The 18,229-nt window shown below is 39.2% G+C and overlaps 1 protein-coding gene across 11 annotated transcripts in view; it reads right to left on the minus strand.

Moving 5' to 3' along the window:
• pde4dip (phosphodiesterase 4D interacting protein) overlaps positions 1 to 18,229 on the minus strand; it is a 239,886-nt gene that overhangs the window by 26,592 nt on the left and 195,065 nt on the right. For 9 of the 11 annotated variants that reach the window (XM_072273948.1, XM_072273939.1, XM_072273941.1 and 6 more), the window contains 4 exons: positions 15,730 to 15,983; positions 9,872 to 10,006; positions 8,158 to 8,334; positions 2,965 to 3,207 (listed from right to left, as the gene is read on the minus strand). In XM_072273948.1, the coding sequence (XP_072130049.1) occupies positions 2,965 to 3,207; positions 8,158 to 8,334; positions 9,872 to 10,006; positions 15,730 to 15,983 (809 nt within the window). The remainder of the gene's footprint in view (positions 1 to 2,964; positions 3,208 to 8,157; positions 8,335 to 9,871; positions 10,007 to 15,729; positions 15,984 to 18,229) is intronic. The other 2 variants (XM_072273942.1, XM_072273947.1) reach the window with 2 other exon arrangements.

The raw sequence follows: 18,229 nt of genomic DNA on the forward strand, positions 1-18,229 counted from the left end.
CTAGAAAGTCACCTATTTGGAAACAGAAGTGTAGTTATAGCACATGTAGCTATCCAGTAACTTTATACAATGTTGCACCGGTTTACATTGATATAAGATATTAGATTCAGAAGCAAAATAGAAACTTTTTTGCACTCTAGGCCATTCAAAGACTTATTAAGTAGACGGTGGAATAAAATCAATATCAAACCTGATGTTTATAAACTTAAGCTGTAGATATCACTATATATACCAGAAAAATAGAGAATGAAATAGCACTTAAAAGTCATTACCACAAAAGCACTAAGTCAATTTGGCGTAATGTGGCCCTACAAGTTATTAATAAATTATTGTCTTATTTATTACTGTTGGCAAGAGGATTAATATTATGAGTATGGGCTGATAAAATGTCCTTTCTTTATCTTCAAAATGTGATTTGTGATCTTTTGCATTAAACACATAGGTAACATTAATCCAGGATAAAATTCTGCTTTTACTTTAGTTGCAATGTAGCAGGACAATGTGGTAGTTGGGTGTGTTAGGGTTGACAAGGGAAACAGATGAGTAAAGTAATGGAGGAGAGAATTATCCCACATAATTCAGTTTCTCTTACATTATCACTACATTAAAAAAACATGCTGTTTTTATGCCACAGACTTATTATCAGGCTCAGCAAAATCTCCTGTAGACAGTGATTACGAGTACCATTTTTTATTGGTGGTTGAAACAATGGAAGCTAGGGAATTACAAAATGTTCCCTTTGTGTTTTAAGTCTCTTATATTAGAGAAATGAATTGAAGTTCCAATTAGGAATGTTCACCAATTAACATTTCAAACAAAGTAGCTTTTCCAAACCTACAGAGCAGCAAGTGAGAAATAAAACCATAAATCTTCAGTAACACACACAAAATGTTAGAGGAACTCAGCAGGTCAAAATGGGAATGGGAAGTAGAATTGAAATAGAAGGCCACCGGGAGATCCTGCTTTTTGTTTGCAGACTGAGGAAGGTGCTCAGCAAACCAGTCTCCCAATCTACGATGGGTCTCACCAATATACAGAAGGCTACACTGGGAGCACCGAATACAATAGATGACCTCAACAGCTTCTTAGGTGAAGTGTTGCCTCACCTGGAAGGTCCCTGAATGGTGGTAAGGGAGGAGATGTAGGGGCAGGTGTAGCACTTGTTCCACTTGCAAGGATAAGTATACCAGGAGGGAAATCAGTGGGGAGGGATGAATAGACAAAGGAGTCATGTCGGGAGTGATCCCTGCGGAAAGTGGGAAGTGGGGGGGGTGCGGGGAGAGATAGATGTTCTTGGTGCTGGGATCCCATTGAAGATAGTGGAAGTTACGGAGAATTATGTGCTGGAAGCAGAGGCTAGAGGGGTGGTAGGTGAGGTCAAGAGCCATTCTATCTCTGGTGTGGTGGCGGCAGGATGGGGTGAGAGCAGATGTGTGTGAAATGGAAGAGATGAAGGTGAGGGCAGTGTTGATGGTGGAGGAAGGGAAGCCCCTTTCTTTAAAGGAGGAGAACATCTCAGTTGTGGAGGAGGGAAGTCTCTTCAATAAATCTGCAATTCTTTCTCACAGTGGCTGGGGTTTAGGGTTCATGCCACATGAACTACAGTTTAGAAACTGCAATGGTAAAGGTGAGAGAGGACAACTCTGATTACATTGAGATTGCAAATGAAAAACAACATCAAATTGAAGGACATTCATGTATAATTTTAGCAAGTGTTACTTATGAACATTTTTATTATATAAAATATGCTTGCTTCTCACAGCCACATAATTTGAGTTAAAATCAAAGGCAATGCTGTTGAAGTGAGCATGGGTAGGGATTGCCATGATGGAACATACTGTGAACATCAGGAGCTCTGATTAAGGCAGGTCCCAACATTGCTGATAGAATTTGTCATCTCCAGTTCTTCTTTACAAGAGCCAGGCATATTAGAAGGGATAGAACATGGGATTGACTACATGGAAACCCGACCAGGAATATATTTAACAGAACAGTTAGACAAGTTTCACTCAAACACCAGTAGCCTGTCTTGATATGGAACACAATGGTCTTAACCAAAGGAATAATATATTTTGGTATTGCCTTTTTTCACAGAAAGCTGAAAAGGACCACAAAAGGCTGGTATCAGACAACATTAAAAATTACTGAAGATAGATTAACATTCATCTGATTGGTGCTCAACCATTATGCTGGGTACATTAATAATTAGATTTTTGATTAATTATAGCAACCAGTCTATCAATTCTAGAAATGAATCAATTATAGAATGATACAACACAGATAAATGCCACTCATCCCACTGTGTCCATGCAGTCCTGTTCAAGAAAAATCCCCTACATATTCAGTTCTCCTTTGATGCAGTCTATATTGATTGTTCTACAAGACAATGTTAAAATCTTAATAACTTATTGCATATTAATATTTTCCTCTAGTCTCCCCTGGTTCTATTAGCAGTTACTTTAACCAAGGTTTTTAAACGAACAGCCACTGGAAATGTCTGTTTATTTCCTCTATTGAAACTCTTAATGTTTTTAGATTCTTCTAACCATTCTTCTCTTGGCCTTCCCTGCTGAAGGACCACAAACCTTGTTTTTCCAGACTACCCACACAACTTGTCCTACTACCTTAAAATATCTCTGCACAGCTGGACAAGAGGTATGTGAACCAGAGAACCAAAATCATTCATTACTCCAGCATTGCTCATACAAGTACACGCAAACATATCTATCAGAGTCATTTTGTTTTGATTCTGGCTTGTTTCTTTTTTTTCCCCCCTTCCCACAGTGCAGAGAAGCCACTTCCAACATAACCATACAGAGGAATTAATGCAATTTTAAAAAGCAGCAATTGATTCAACTTTGATCCTTAGTACAGATCTTCCTTTGATCATTTTCATGCTGTCAACAGTAATCTTTAAGCATATGTAGCTTCTGATCAATGGCCAGAGCCAAAAATGTTTCTTACCTGCCATGTTTGTCCCTGACTGGTATCCTGATGATCCAGAGGAGACATCTCCAAGTGTATTCATTCTCACTTGTTGATCAGTTGCACCCCAGAGTGCAGTGCTGGCACCATTGGAGGCTATCAGGGTCTGCAGATTATTGGCACCACTCAGCTGCCGCCGAAGTGCATTCTGTGATTGTGATGAAGAGCCACCTTGTTGTACACGTGAAGACATGTCAGGGCTAGATCCAGAAAAGGTCATGTCTACATAGGGGTGGTTATCAGTGGAAGAAATTTCAGTTTTGCAAGGAAAAAAAGAAACAGCAATTACTTAGCTTACATTTAATGAGACACAGAGGACCACTTAAGGGCAAAGACAGTTGGAAACAACCAAGTTGCATTGACGATGCAGAATATGCAGTTTTTCAATATTCAATATTGAAATTATTTGAGGACCCAGTTTATAACTTTGGTGTCAGTACAATAAGGATTAAACAGTAGAAGAGTCAAGGAGAAGGATTTCTATGAAGTTGAGATTCATTCACCTCTTCAAGAAACAGCTTATTTCATTCTAATGTTATAATCATCAATCTTGGTGTGCTCTTCACCCACCTTCATGGGCAGCAATGATGGCCTTTTCACAAATACATTCTGCAAAATCATGCAATACTCTGTAATTAATTACCCATCCTACTGTTGTTCACTTATGCTGAATTGCAGAACATTAACGGATCACTTTCTCAATAGTGTTAAGCTGTTAAGAAATGCCAAAGGCGTTTAGGTAATTTAATTGTGCAAGCAAGCAGCATTGATTAACCAGTTGGTGTTAAAAACATTAGGTTTACAGTATATCATACTGAGCTTTTAGAGTCAAATGGAGCATTCAAAGCATGCAGTGAAGGATAAGAAGGGGTGCATTGCATCTCCAACATTAAAGCATGTTATGTTGAATAGAATCACATCATATAACAATTACAACACGGAAACAGGCCATCTCGGCCCTTCTAGTCCGTGCCGAACTCTTACTCTCACTGAACTCTTAATCACTGTAGATTAAAGAACGCCTTTTTGTGGTTGTACACAATTACTTCATTTTCTGCTACAAGTTAGTACTATTAATATTTAGACCACAGAAGGTTGAAATGACATGTATAGTTCCCTCTTTCACTATACCTAGGATTCTTTGGATTAATAAATCCTCTTTGATCATGCTGCCAATCATGGAATTGGTTTGGAAGCCCTAACAAAATTTAAAATCTATTGCAGACCTTGAAATTTTGACTTAAATTGCCATCTTCATGACAAAGACATTCTGAAAGTAACATTATAGTGACTTCTCAAAGCTGCTCTTATTTTGCCTGTGGCTCTCCACTGAGCCTATGGGTTGATCAATTTACCATGATATTTTTTAGAGGAAGATTTAACCTTCCCTCCTGATTGCTGCAAGTTATGATAATAAGGTTAGGGGACACTGGCTGTTCTGGGTACCTTACTGATATCAGCAGATTTTTGACTCTCAAGGATGCAGTAAAAATGAACATTGCTTATGATGCGTTACACCATATGTAATCCTGTGCATAGGGTGGGTAAAAAGTTGAAGAACACCCTGTTCACGCACACTTCACAAGTATATATCTGTACACTCCGCAATCAATGTCATTAGAAGTTACAAGCACACTGAATACTCTACAACAGTGAGGACAGTGGGATAACAAGGAAGTTTTTATTTTATTTATTTAGTGATATAGCACGGAGTAGGTCCGTCTGCCCCTTCAAGCAATGCCGCCCCAGCAACCCACAACAATTCTAATTCAACCCTAACCTAAACATGGGACAATTTACAATGACCAATTAGCCTATCCGGTACATTGTTGGACTGTGGGGTGGGGAAACCAGAGCACCCGAGAAAAACTCACGTATCCCACAGGGAGGATGTACAGAATCCTTACAGAGGATGCCGAGACTGAATTCTGAATCCAATGCCCCGAGCTGTAATAGTGTCGCATTAACTGCTAAGCTACCAAGGTGCTCAAAGTAGAGGCATCAAAAGTGGCAAAGTCATCAAAGATGTCAAGTAACTAAAGCAGTATGTTGGTTGGAGAGCAAGAAAAGCTTGAGATTAAATACCACGAGCCTGAGGTACAGACTTGAATAGAAAGTGTCTTGAAAATTTGTTGCTAATAACAAGCCCAGCAACCATCAACAGTACAAACTTACAATCCACACTTCCTAGACTGATTACATTGGAAGCCTTGAATAAAAGCAGAACCCTCCACAATTAGTGTATGAAACAAATGGGATTTTTTTTTTTTTACGGTGAATGACCAAAATTGCGGACAAGGTAGAAGCTTTTGAAGTGATCTACATTAAATGGAGAACAATGAGTTTGTTAGTAGGTAAAGGTCTAGATATTTAAAAGTTGACAAACTTCATTGGAAAAAAAAAGTAATAAAGCTCGCAATATTCCAGAATCCCTGAACATTAAGCTGCCAGCTCTGCCTTCTCCCGGCCACTTTTCTGTTATGGCCATGATAACTGAGTCTCTAGAGGCAAGTTATACCCTCAGTTCATCTACTTTACCTGTTAAGCTGTGTACGTGCATTGCAATAGATGCAGTTTAAACTAGTGAACTTATCTGGCCATTTACTGTAAACATGGCTATCCTGATTGCTAGGCTTACATACTTTGGTAGCTGTACATATCCTTCTGTACTCACTGACTTCACTCTCAAGCCCCACCCCCTGCCAATCTAGTTTAAACACTTCCTGCTGACAAGAGCAAATTTCCCCACTAGGATATTGGTCCCCTTCTTGTTCAAGTGCAACCCGCTCCTCTTATACAGCTCACCTGTACACAGAAGAGATTTCAACCATCCAAGCACCTAAATTCTTGTTCCCTGTACCACCTCTTCAGTCATGCGTTCATCTGGTCTATCTTACAGTTCCTAGACTCACTAGCATGTGGCACTGGGAGTGATCCATGGATCACTACCCTTGAGGTCCTGCATTTTAATTTCTTACCTAATTTCCTATAATCATTCTGCAGGTCCTCATCCCTTGTTCTGCCTATGTTGTTTGTACCAAAGTGTACATTATGGCTGTTAGTGAAGTTAAAATCCCCTTCCATGGCAACCCTATTATCCTTACAACTCTGCACATTCTTTGTAGACCAACTGATGACTCACAAGGAGTTGAATTTATATACAAACCTCCCATATAGGGTAAAATCATCGCAAAGAATATTCGGGAATAAGCTGACGCAAAGGTCCAGAACTGCATGCACAATTAGGATGATATATAATTGCAATCACCACAGAGGAGGAAAATCTTCAGTAATATTTACTTGAGGAATTATTCAGAAAACTTCATCAATATAATGGCAAGCATGAAAAAAACAAATATGCCTTTGTGCAGATAGTAATAATTTATGTACATTCACTAACAGATGAAAATTGCCTGCTGCCATTTAAAGAGAATATCAAATCAACCTTGAACTGAAAACACTGAAAAGTCATTGAGCTCTGGAAATTTCTAGATGTGACCTAATATGACACTTGATTTTTACCAGACATTGCACAGTGTTGACTCCACTTCATCAGTTAGTAAAGGGGATTGAATCTTAGTGGTGGGGAAAAGATCAGCTAAAGCACTTTATCTGTGCAAAAGCTTGATCAACAAGTCCTTAAAACATTAAAATACTAACTTTGTATTGCAACTTGGTTTCAATATTTCCAGCAATGGAGTTAAGGTAGTGACTCACCATATCATTGTAAGTCTATTGCCTTTTCAATTACATACACTGGCCGAAAGTGAAAAATGAATTAAGCTTGAACAGTGGCAATGATACTTGGATTTAGAATTTCACCAATTCTAGCTGGGAAGGCCATTCACAGTAGTTATTGATAACAAAGTTGTGTTGGTCTTTCTGGGACCAAAGTCTGCTTGTCCCATGATGAGCATGTTAAGAATAGAAAGGTGGGGCTGTCCTACTGCCTCATTACAACAGTGCCACACAGAGCATTTAAACAATGCGATATGGTGGATGCCTGTTTACAGTATCTGTCTTACTTTAAACAAAATTCATAATGTACTGGCTGAAGCAGATGACTTATCTGGCCCAGGAGTGGAAAATCTAGGTTTATGTAAGAGCTGACTTTTGAGGCAAGGGCATGACAGATATTGTGTGGATGAATAGAACAGACATAGGTCTGAATGAAGAAATTATCCTATTGCAGATACTTTGAACTGTCTACCAAATAGTGATAGAGAAACAATACTGAAGGAACTCCAAAGGAAAATTAATGACAATCTCCATACAGAAAATTTGTCTTTAGTGAATATGAAGGCTTTTTCTGTTGACCTGGTGTTGTCAAAGATAGACAGGACTGGCAAACACATCTCCCAAAGCATGCCTGCAAGTGTGGAAATGGCCTACAACATGATTTTATTGGATCCGTAGAAAGTATTGGGGAAAAAAAAGGATACAATGTCTTATTGTATTTATCAATAGCCATTCAAAGAGCTAATTGATATGGGACCAGGAATCAACACAAAATTCATCATAGAGGAACCTTTGCCACACACCACTTTGAGGAAGTATAATTAGACACTGGTCCTAGTTTAGACGAGCATGAACAATTTATAAAGAACAATGGAATACGATACAATTTAATTTCTCTGTATCACCCATTTTCAAATGGGAATGTGGAAAGGTCCCTTTGAATGTAAAGAAGGCATCAAAGAAATAGGTCATGGAAGGTGACTGAACATTATCAAAAAGCAATGGAATAATATTGCACTCCAGAAAAATACTCATCTGCAGAAATATTAATGGGAACAGAAATTTCAGTATAAGCTTGAATCTCATTCAGCCAAATTTGTAAAGAAAGACAATTGTTATCGAATAAGCTTCGCAACATAAGTTGCATGAAGCAGACTTTGGTGTTCAGCCCGATCTTTGTATCATTTACACCAATTCAGGTGTAAGCTAGCTTTGCACAGACTGGTGACAGAGACTTTGAAGTTAAACATTGTTGAGAATGGAAAATTAATAATAGTTTATGAGGTTTAAAGAAAGCAAAATAAGTTGAATAGGCAGACAAAGCTCATTAATATTTTAGTGCCCCAATTAAACCCCCACCATTCCACATCATGCTGTTTTGCACATGCTCTGTTATATTGGTGATATCCAAGCAGAATCAGGTAAAATTCTCACTTTCTCCCAGCTGTCTTTGTAACATGTGAAGTTCTTGTTGGACCTCGGCCAGAGAAAATGTTGATGGTGTCAGGTAAGCTGGCCCAAAGGGCATGCTTCCAAACTGAGAAGGGAAGTCAGCACAATATGAAGCCTGACAGGCATTAAGACTTGATGGCACACTGCTGGAATACAAACCTAAAGATGGACAGCAGAATCAAAATAGAAATAAAATGAAGTATTTTATAGAAATAAACATACGCTTCAACATAAACACAGTAAATCTGGAGATACTTAACAGCCCTATTCCTACTGCGTATAAGTATGGTCAAATTTGGAATTGGCAAATTTGTGATTTAATTATTTCTGCCGCTTCAAGTCTTGAGGGATCTGACTGTTGCTAAAGTATAATTGGTATATTCTCAGTTCTTTGATGTGTAACTCATTTGCTTGCTCTTGTTTGTGATGAAGGTTGTGAATGTTAATGACTGTTAATTCACCAAATTCCATATGAAATCCTATTATAGCAGGAGTTACTAGAATGGAATGCCTGACTAGATTTTCTCCTCCTTAGCACAAACACTAAGCAAAGACAATAATCTTGGCTTACTCATTATAGACCTTTACCCCTTCCTTTCCCTGATGTGTTTTTGGTTCACTTTGGATGGGTGCACTGGGCTAACTACATTGCAAGTGTCAAAGTGATTTAAGATGGAAAGCAAATCATCTGTTCCTGGATCCATATAGCCCCCTTGAATGTAATAAGTGCATTCAATTCTCTGTCGATCTGCTCTTGAGCATATTCCACGAAGTTGTGAAATATTAGCAAAGTTGAATGTATTGTGTCTGCAATATTAATGATGGGTCTCAAGTGAACACTAATTCAGAGAGGTGAAAATAATCAGAAGCAGTAGAAAGACACAGGCACAATCTAACTGAAGGGAGAGGGATGCCTTGTGCTCTTGGTGTGGCCCACGTAGGATAGAGCCTTTTATTTAATATCTAAGCAGGCTTCACTTCTCTTGTTAAGACCTGCTTCACTGTTCTCCCAAGTTTTATATGATCAGCTGAATATTGCGCAGGTAACAGCAAACAATTTGGCTTACAGTCTATTGTTCATTGTTGGACATAGCCCTCCAACCATAAAGGTCTGGGCACACTGAAAACTGCTAAATGGTTCCAAACATTTAGGCACCACTGTGCTAGATGATGCATAACAACAATGTCTACTTGTCTAGTATCCTTCTCTTTGTGGGAAATACATTAATGCCATAAGTTTCTACAATGCTCCCACTATTATCCGGTATAAATTGAACTCTGTTTACATACTTCCCCTGGTATTTTCATAAACTTTACTTTAGGTTAATAACTTAGAGAGCCTCCACAGAAATGTTTTTCCTTAAGGTATCATTTTCTAATGTCCAGTGTGATAAGGATCGAAACTCAGTGTATGGAACATAACACTGTACCCATTTCCTGTCTTCTGCTTCACACTGCTACTCATGGTATTTGAATGCTTCCAGTCAATATCCTGAGCAAACAAATGGTATCAATTAGTAGCAGTGAGTTAACCCAGCATGATACTAAGTACAGTCAGAATCTGGGAAACTAAATCACTGCCTACATTTAATAGAGGAAAAACAAAACGTCACTCTCAATCTATCTTGTTAGAACCTCCACACTCAATTTAAGATTCCAAATAAAGCACCATGCATCGATCAGTTTCTAACCATACCTTTTTGTGATTTAACAGTGTCACAGGGTTGCTGTGAGGGTGAGATGCTGGCACTGTCCTTTGGTCGATTTTCACATGAAGAAGCGGATGCAAGGGATGAATGTTGGGATGGGTGCTCGCTATGATTTTGATCATCTGACAAAAGTAAATGCTAATGTAATGAGATGTCAAAAAGTCACAAACTTGTACAAATATTTTTCTGGCATGAAACTAAAACAAACTAAAGACAGTGCAAATTCATAAACACCCTGTCCAAAAGCAATGTGAGGTTACTTTTACCAGACAAGCTATAGCAGTTCGAGACAACTCACCATCATCTGGTCAGGATGGTGCCTCCTGATTACCAAATGTGAATGAGCTGTTTCTTGATGTATTTTACTGTGAATCTATTTGCACCAAACTTAAACTGATGCAAAGAGAAACATAATTTCATGGATGTTTTTAAAATATTAAGGGTTTCAATATGGCTTTTCTGGTTGAAAGGAGAGTGACATGGGACCATCAACATAAAATTGTGGCTATGCTACGTTGGTGGGGTAAGAATGGCGATACTTGTGGGCTGCCCCAGCGCAATCCTCGTTTATTTGATTAGATGCAAACAACACATTTCAACGCATGTTTTGATGCTTCCATGTGCACTTGACAAATACAGCCAATCTTTCAAATATAATCATCTCACTCATGGTGTCTCAAGGGACTTTAGTACTAATGAAGTACATCAGATATGTAGTGACTGAATTTAACACAATTGTCAGTTTGCAGAGAACGCTATGATAACGCCCTGAAAATCTGTTTCGGTAACACAAGGAATACTGGGAATAATTTTCCTGTTCTTTTTCGAAGCACCATGAGATCTTTAAAGTCCACCTTACAAAGCAGATAGGGCCCGTGTTAACATCTTAGCCAAGACCAACAACACTCAACTTCTTCAATGCTACACTGAAGTGTCAGCCTAAAATTTTTGTGCTCAAACAAAGTTCCGTCTGGTTTACTGACTGACCCATAGCTAACAAACTCAGGATTGTGAGCAAAGTTACTTGAACATTAAGCTGAAGAGATTGTGGAGGCATTACTAATTATCTTCCAAGAATCACTGGATTCTGGAATGCTCCCAGAAGACTGGAAAATTGCAAATGTCACCCAACATTTCAAGTAGGGAGAGAAACAGAAGAAAGGGAATTATAGGCCAGTTAGTCTGACGTCAGTGGTTGGGAAGATGTTAGAGTCGATTGTTAAGGATGAGTTCTCAGGGTACTTGAAAGCACATGATAAAATAGGCTGTAGTCAGCATGGTTTCCTCAAAGGAAAACCTTGCCTGACCAATCTATTGGAATTCTTTGAAGAAACAACAAGCACGATATACAAAGAAAAATTGATTGATGCTGTGTATTTGGATTTTCAGAAGGCCTTTGACAAGGTGCCTCACATGAGGCTGCTTAACAAGCTACAAGCCCACGATATTACATGAAAGATTCTAGCAGGGATAAAGCAGTGGCTGATTGGCAGGAGGGAAAGAGTGGGAATAAAGGGAGCCTTTTCTACTTGGCTGCCTGTGACTAAAGGTTTTCCACAGGAGTCTGTATTGGGACTGATTCTTTTTACATTATATGTCAATGATTTGGATGATGGAACTGAAGGCTTTGATGCAAAGTTTGTAAACAATATGAAGATAGGTGGAGTGCCTGGTAGCTTTGAAGAAGTAGAGAGGCTACAGGAAGACAGACAGATTAGGAGAATGGGCAAAGAAGTGGCAGGTGGTACAAAGTGTTGGGAATTGTATGGTCATGCACTTTGGTAGAAGAAAAGAAATGGCTGATTATCTTCTAAATGGAGAGAAAATACAAAAAACTGGCGCACAAAGGGAGTTGGGAGTCCTTGTGCAGGATTCCCCAAGATTAATTTGCAGGTTTAGTCTGTAGTGAGAAAGGCGAGTGCGAAGTTAGCATTTATTTAAAGAAGACCAGAATATAAAAGCAAGGATGTGACGTTAAGTATTTATAAAGCACTGCTGAGGCCTCGCTTGGAGTATTGTGAGTTTTGGGCCCTTTCACTTAGAAATGTGCTGAAACTGAAGAAGGTTCAAAGGAGGTTCACGAAAATGATTTCAGGATTGAATGGCTTGTCATATGAAGAGTATTTGATGGCTCTGTGCCTGTATCCACTAGAATTTAGAACGATGAAGGGTGACCTAATTAAAACCTATCAAAAGGTGAAAGGCCTTGATAGAGTGGATGTGGAGAAGATGTTTCCTGTGATGTGAGAGTCTAAGACCAGAGGACACAGCCTCAGAATAGAGGGGCATCATTTTAGAACAGAGATGAGGAGGAATTTATTTAATCAGTGAGTGCTGAATCTATGGAATTCTTGGCTACGGGCAGCTGTGGAAGCCAAGTCTTTATGTATATTTAAGGCAGAGGTTGATAGATTCTTGACTGGTCAGGGCATGAAGGGATCCAGGAAGGAGAGGGGTTGGAATGCAGGAGACTGGGGCTGAGAGGAAAATTGGATTAGCCATGATGAAATGGTGGAGCTGACTTGATGGGCCAACTGGCCTGATTCCAATGCTCTATCTTATAGTATTGGAGCATGGATTGCTTTGTCAAAGGACTACATGAGTCAAGCCCCCATTCCTCCATCCCCAAGCACATACTTCAATAAAATGTTTGATATACCAGGTGTCCCCCCGCTTTTCGAACGCTCGCTTTACGAAAGACCTACATTAGTACCCTGTTTTCGCTGTTACAAAAAAAAAGCACGTGGGGAAAATCCGCGTGCGCCCTGAGCAGCCGCTCTCCGTGGATTCGGAACTGCATTCTAGCCAGCATTGCTTTAACACGTGCCTGTGAGCAGCTGTTTGCAAGATGAGTTCTAAGGTATTGGAAAAGCCTAAAAGAGCTCGTAAGGATGTTACACTTAGCGTAAAACTAGACATAATTAAGCGTTTCGATCATGGTGAACAAAGTAAGTTTGGCTTGTGGAAGCTGACGAACATGATGTTAAAGAGGTTTTGGCATCCCACGACCAAGAACTGATAGATGAAGAGCTGATGCAATTGGAAGAGGAAAGGATAACAATCGAAACCGAATGAGTAATGATAAAGTATGACTTTAATTTTGAAAGGGTACGTCGGTTTAGGGGATATTTGCAGGATGGTTTGAGTCCTTACAAAAACCTGTATGATAGAAAAATGCGCGAGGCTCAGCAGTGAAGCAAGCCTTCCACATCAGCCCCACAGCAGACGACGAACCTCGACCTTCGACATTGAGGCAGGCAGTCTTAGGAGAAGATGAGCTGCCTGCTCTAATGGAAACAGACGACGAGATGACACCCCAGTGTCCCACCACCCCGCGATTTGCGGGGAATGCAGCGGTAGCCGGGAGGCACACAGCACATCTTTAAGAAAAAAGCCGAAATAAACATGCTAATTAATTAGGTGCCGCCCGACATGTAATTAATTAGCATGTTTATTTCGACTTTTTTCTTAAAGATGTGCAGGATGCCTCCCAGCTACCGCTGCACCCCTGCATGCTTCGCGGTTCGGTATCTGTCGGCGGCCTGGAGGGTGGGGGCCACTGCACCACCCAAATTTCGACTCAGTCTAACACATCGTCATCAGTGTGCTCTGCGCTTTCCTGATTCCGGTAAGTGATACTACACTGTACATACATTATTTCTACTTTATATAGGCTGTGTATTTTTACGTGTTATTTGGTATGATTTAGCAGCTTCATAGCTTAAAGGTTACTGGAGAGCGCTTGCGCCCTGTTTTTGCCAACAGCGCTTGCGTGAGATTTTCTGCCAACGGTGCTTGCATGAGATTTTCGCTACGGAGAACAGTGCAGTAATGATTGTGGGAAAGTATTTCTACTTTATATAGGCTGTGTATTTATCATATAATTCCTGCTTTTACGGTATGTTACTGTTATTTTATGTTTTATGTGTTATTTGGCATGATTTGGTAGGTTATTTTTGGGTCTGCGAACGCTCACAAATTTTTCCCATATAAATAAATGGTAATTGCTTCTTCGCTTTACGACATTTTGGCTTACGAACCATTTCATAGGAATGCTCTACCTTCGGATGGCAGGGGAAACCTGTATAACATAATTAGATTAAATGGTCATCATTCTGGGAGTTCTTCAAAGGTGGTATTCTGACTTGGGGCCCCTTTTTCATATTGCATATGGAGTGAATAAAGAAAGAAACAATGGTCTTTGGAAGTACCGCTGTCAATATATTCTAGGTGCTCTTGTGGACTGTAATAACTGGATGAGTGAATAAAACAGTAATATGTATCAGCATACTTCTATTCAATGAACCAGATAAAATGAATTGTGACATTTAAGATTAATGAAGATGATGATGATGTTGCGAGATCACTATTGTGTCATTTTCTCATCCTGTGATATCACAAGGACATTCTGTGATGATTGAAGGACAGAATGAACAATGTATGCAGAATGAGCAATGCACACAGGATATAGTAGCTAGCAAGAATAACATGGTAGCTGAACGAGACCAACTAAGTAACTTCAATAAGTTCTTCAGGCTTGCTCATTGGTTAGTAGAAACTGTTCTTTATAACCTGCTTTGTGACAGAAGTTTTATTCACACAAATGAGGCTAATTTATAAGTTGGTCAAATAGACATCGATATACTTCGCTGAAACAGACACTGCAAAATTATTTGTGAAGTGTGCTTTACCTCATACATCAACAGAATTTGACAAAAACCCAGCATGGTGCTGACTAAAGGACAAATATTACCAAGATATACAGGAAGTTTTCCCAGTCCTGGTATCTTTCACATTCACACGAACTGTCTGAACATGCCCATTCTCTTCCACATTTCTCATCCTTTCTGTCTTTTCGTGGAGTTACCTTCATTAAGGCTAGTTTGCCATTGCACACTAAACCCCAATTGGAAATACTTCACAGAAGACTGCCAAAGACCGTTTCATTTGAGTGAGGCTGGATCCAAATTTGTTCACATGAAAGATATAAGGTATCCAATTAGAGTCAAAGTCATAGAATCATCAGAGAGCAGGGCCTTTGACCCAATAAATCCATGCCAACCAAGATTTGCCCCATGTTTGCCCACATCACTCTAATTCTTTCCATCCATAAGCCTATCTAAGTGTCTTATAAATGCTGCTCATGTATCTGACTCATCCAATTCCTCCACCAACTCATTCCATATACTGACCACCCTCTAGGAGAAAAGAATTTCCCCAAGGTTCCTAGTAAATTTCTCCCCACTCACCCTAAACTTACGTCCTCTAATTCTTCATTTCCCAAATCGAGGAAAAAAGAGGGGTTCTATGCTCCTCATAATTTTATATGCCTCTACGATATCACCCTTGATTCTCCTACACTCCAATAAATAAAGTTCCAGTCCTCTCAACTTCCCTCCTTAACTCAGTCCCTTAATTCCTAGAATCATGTTTGTAAATCTCCTCTGCACCCCCTTCAGATAAATATCATCTTTCTTATAACTCCTATAGCTGATGAAAACTGAACACAACATTCCAAATAGGGCCTCACCAACATCTTGTAAAATTGCAACATTATATCCAACTTCTATACTCAATGCCCTGACTGGTAAGGCAAGTGTGCCAGAAGTGTTTTACCGTTTACCAGTGATAGCAACTTCAGGAAATGATGTTACTTTCCAGAAAGTGTTCTATCTCATTCCACAACTGCAGTATTTTATTAATATTTTAGTTCAATGTTACTGCTAATATTCCTACATAAATATTGCTGCTACAACCAGGACTCCAATTTCATTTTGATATATGTAATTATTCTCCTTTGCTCTTCCTTTGCTTAACTCTAGTGGAGTTTTAAATGTAAGCTTACCTGCAACAGCATGTGCTTCCAGCTCTGTACTCTGCTGATCATCATGTGAGTACTCACTGCTCAAGTCAACTTCGTAACGATAAGCATCCAGGTCATCATTGGTTGACTCTTGCCCATCCGATGTAAATGATGCTCTGTCAGACTGTTCAGAGTCTGAGGGAATATGGCTATTGGATGGAGTGTCTGCCCGGTTCTGCAGTTTGCAGCTCAGGGATTCAATGAGCTCATTTTTCTGCTCGAGCTCTTTATTCAATCTGCGAATAAAGTTAATGCTTCAATTAAATTACCATCTTGTCAGAGATTTTGTAGCCAATATTCTTCATATGATCTATAAACATTAGCTGCTGGTAATTTTTTTTTAACACATAATGAGGGAAGAGCTACCAAAAGCTAAGAGAAGGCTGATGAAATTTAACACAACACGGTAAAAAGTTACATTTTCATACAAAAACAAGGATTTAAATAATACATAGCACAATCAATCTTAAGCTAGTTACAGCAATGGAAAGCGTTGAGGCTAAGTAGGCATTAAGGAAGTAGTAAAAAAATATAGGGACCCGGGGCATTGAGTAAAAGGGCAAGGATGTCACATTAAATATTTATAAAATACTGCTTTGATTGCAACAAGAATATTAAATCCAGTATTGGTCAGCGCTCTTCAATTACACAGCGCAAAGGCTTTAGAAAGTATGCAGACGAGAGGTCCTGGAATGAATACAAGAATGTGGACTCTAGATTGGAGAAACAGGGATTGTTCTTCTTGGAACAGTGGAAGTTGAGCAGAGAGCTGATAGATACATTTAAAACTATGAAGGGTTTACACAGAATAGATGAAAATAATATGCTCCCATCAAGTGGTGTCCATTGCAACAATGAGTAACCGAGGTAGATTCAGTCATAGTATGGAAAAGGAAAAAGTGTGGAGAGCTATGGGGAGATAGTGGGAGAGAGGAACTAGCCGGGTTACTCTTGCATTGGGCCAGCATGAACACAATGGAACAAAGGGCCTCCTCTGTGCTATTACATTTCTGTGATTTATAAACAAAGGGAAAATGACTTTTTATTTACAATTAATTTTAATGCACAGTCAGTCACCTGCCCCATCATGTAAGTACAGGCTTTATAAAACAAGTATTTGAATTAATTTCCCTGAATGATATTTAAATACTATTATTGATTCTGATTCCATTTCCATTTCTAGTAGTCCGCTTGAGATAGAAGTAATCTTCTGTTGCTTACTGTGAATCTGGAACAAGTTAACGCATTCTATTCCTCACGTTTTATCTTTTGGTATATTGTCCGGTCTTTAAGGTATCAGCACAAAAATATAAAGTAATTTTTCATATCAGGAATCTTGCCTCAACTACTTTCAGATAATCATAAACACAGACAAATTCAGAATAAACCTCCAGGAGATCCAATTACATAGAATATTCACACTAAAATAGTAGGCTCTTATCCTGAAGCCATACAATGTAATTTTCAGTATTTTTTTAGGATGTGCAGATACCAATTAACAATGTGTCATTGAATGTATTTAAAGTTCAAAGCAAATTTATTATCAGAGTACACATATGTCACCATATAGAATGCTCATTTTCTTGCGGCATTCACAGTAAATACATAACAGAATCAATGAAAGATTGCAACCAATAGGATGGACAAGGAAATAATGTGCAAAAAACAACCAACTATGCAAATACTTCAATTGAGGCCTCACTGAAGATTTATACGTATCAAAATTACACCCTTGCTCTTATTGACAAGAGAAAATCTACAGATGCTGGAAATCCGAGCAACACACACAAAATGCTGGAGGAATGCAGCAGGCCAGGCAGCATCTATGGAAAAAAGAACAGTCAATGTCTTGGGCCGAGATCCTTTAGGACTGAAAAAAAATGAAAAGGTGGTGTGTTTTGTCTTTAAGTCTCTGAAGCAGTCACTAAAAGAAAAATTCTCAAGTTTGTCTTGTAGGCCTAAAGTTATGCTTAGTTTCTCTTTTACCATGCTAGCAATTTTTATAGTGGTCCTGGTATTTACTGTTGAACAAAACACAAACCTGCAATTAGAAACAATGCACAAGAGCCAATGGAAAAATATATTTCATCAGCAAAAATACAAGAATTTTCTATGTCAATTTGTTAAATAGTTGGAATGGAGAGATGCCAATATATTTGCATCAAGGGAGAAAGGAAGAGGAGAGCCATCCGCAGTACCACTGATGCGGCAGAGAGGGCCTCAATATGGCTGTGGCTCAAAAGAGGGGAGCCATGGAGAAATAAGTAGCTAGCCATCTGGACACAAGCTGGGGTCTGATCAGCCCCGGCTGGGTCAACTGGAGGGGGGGTGTATCATGTTTAAAGACCCGAAACACCCGATGATTCCAGGAACATCACTGAAGATGTGTCCAGAGGCATCAGCAGATGTATGTACACAGCACAAATCCTCCAAATCTGTTGACAGGATAAATAGACCATTATCAATGTCCTCTCCCAAGTGA

This window comes from Mobula birostris, chromosome 12 (genome assembly GCF_030028105.1).
Source record: "Mobula birostris isolate sMobBir1 chromosome 12, sMobBir1.hap1, whole genome shotgun sequence".
Lineage (NCBI taxonomy): Eukaryota > Metazoa > Chordata > Chondrichthyes > Myliobatiformes > Myliobatidae > Mobula > Mobula birostris.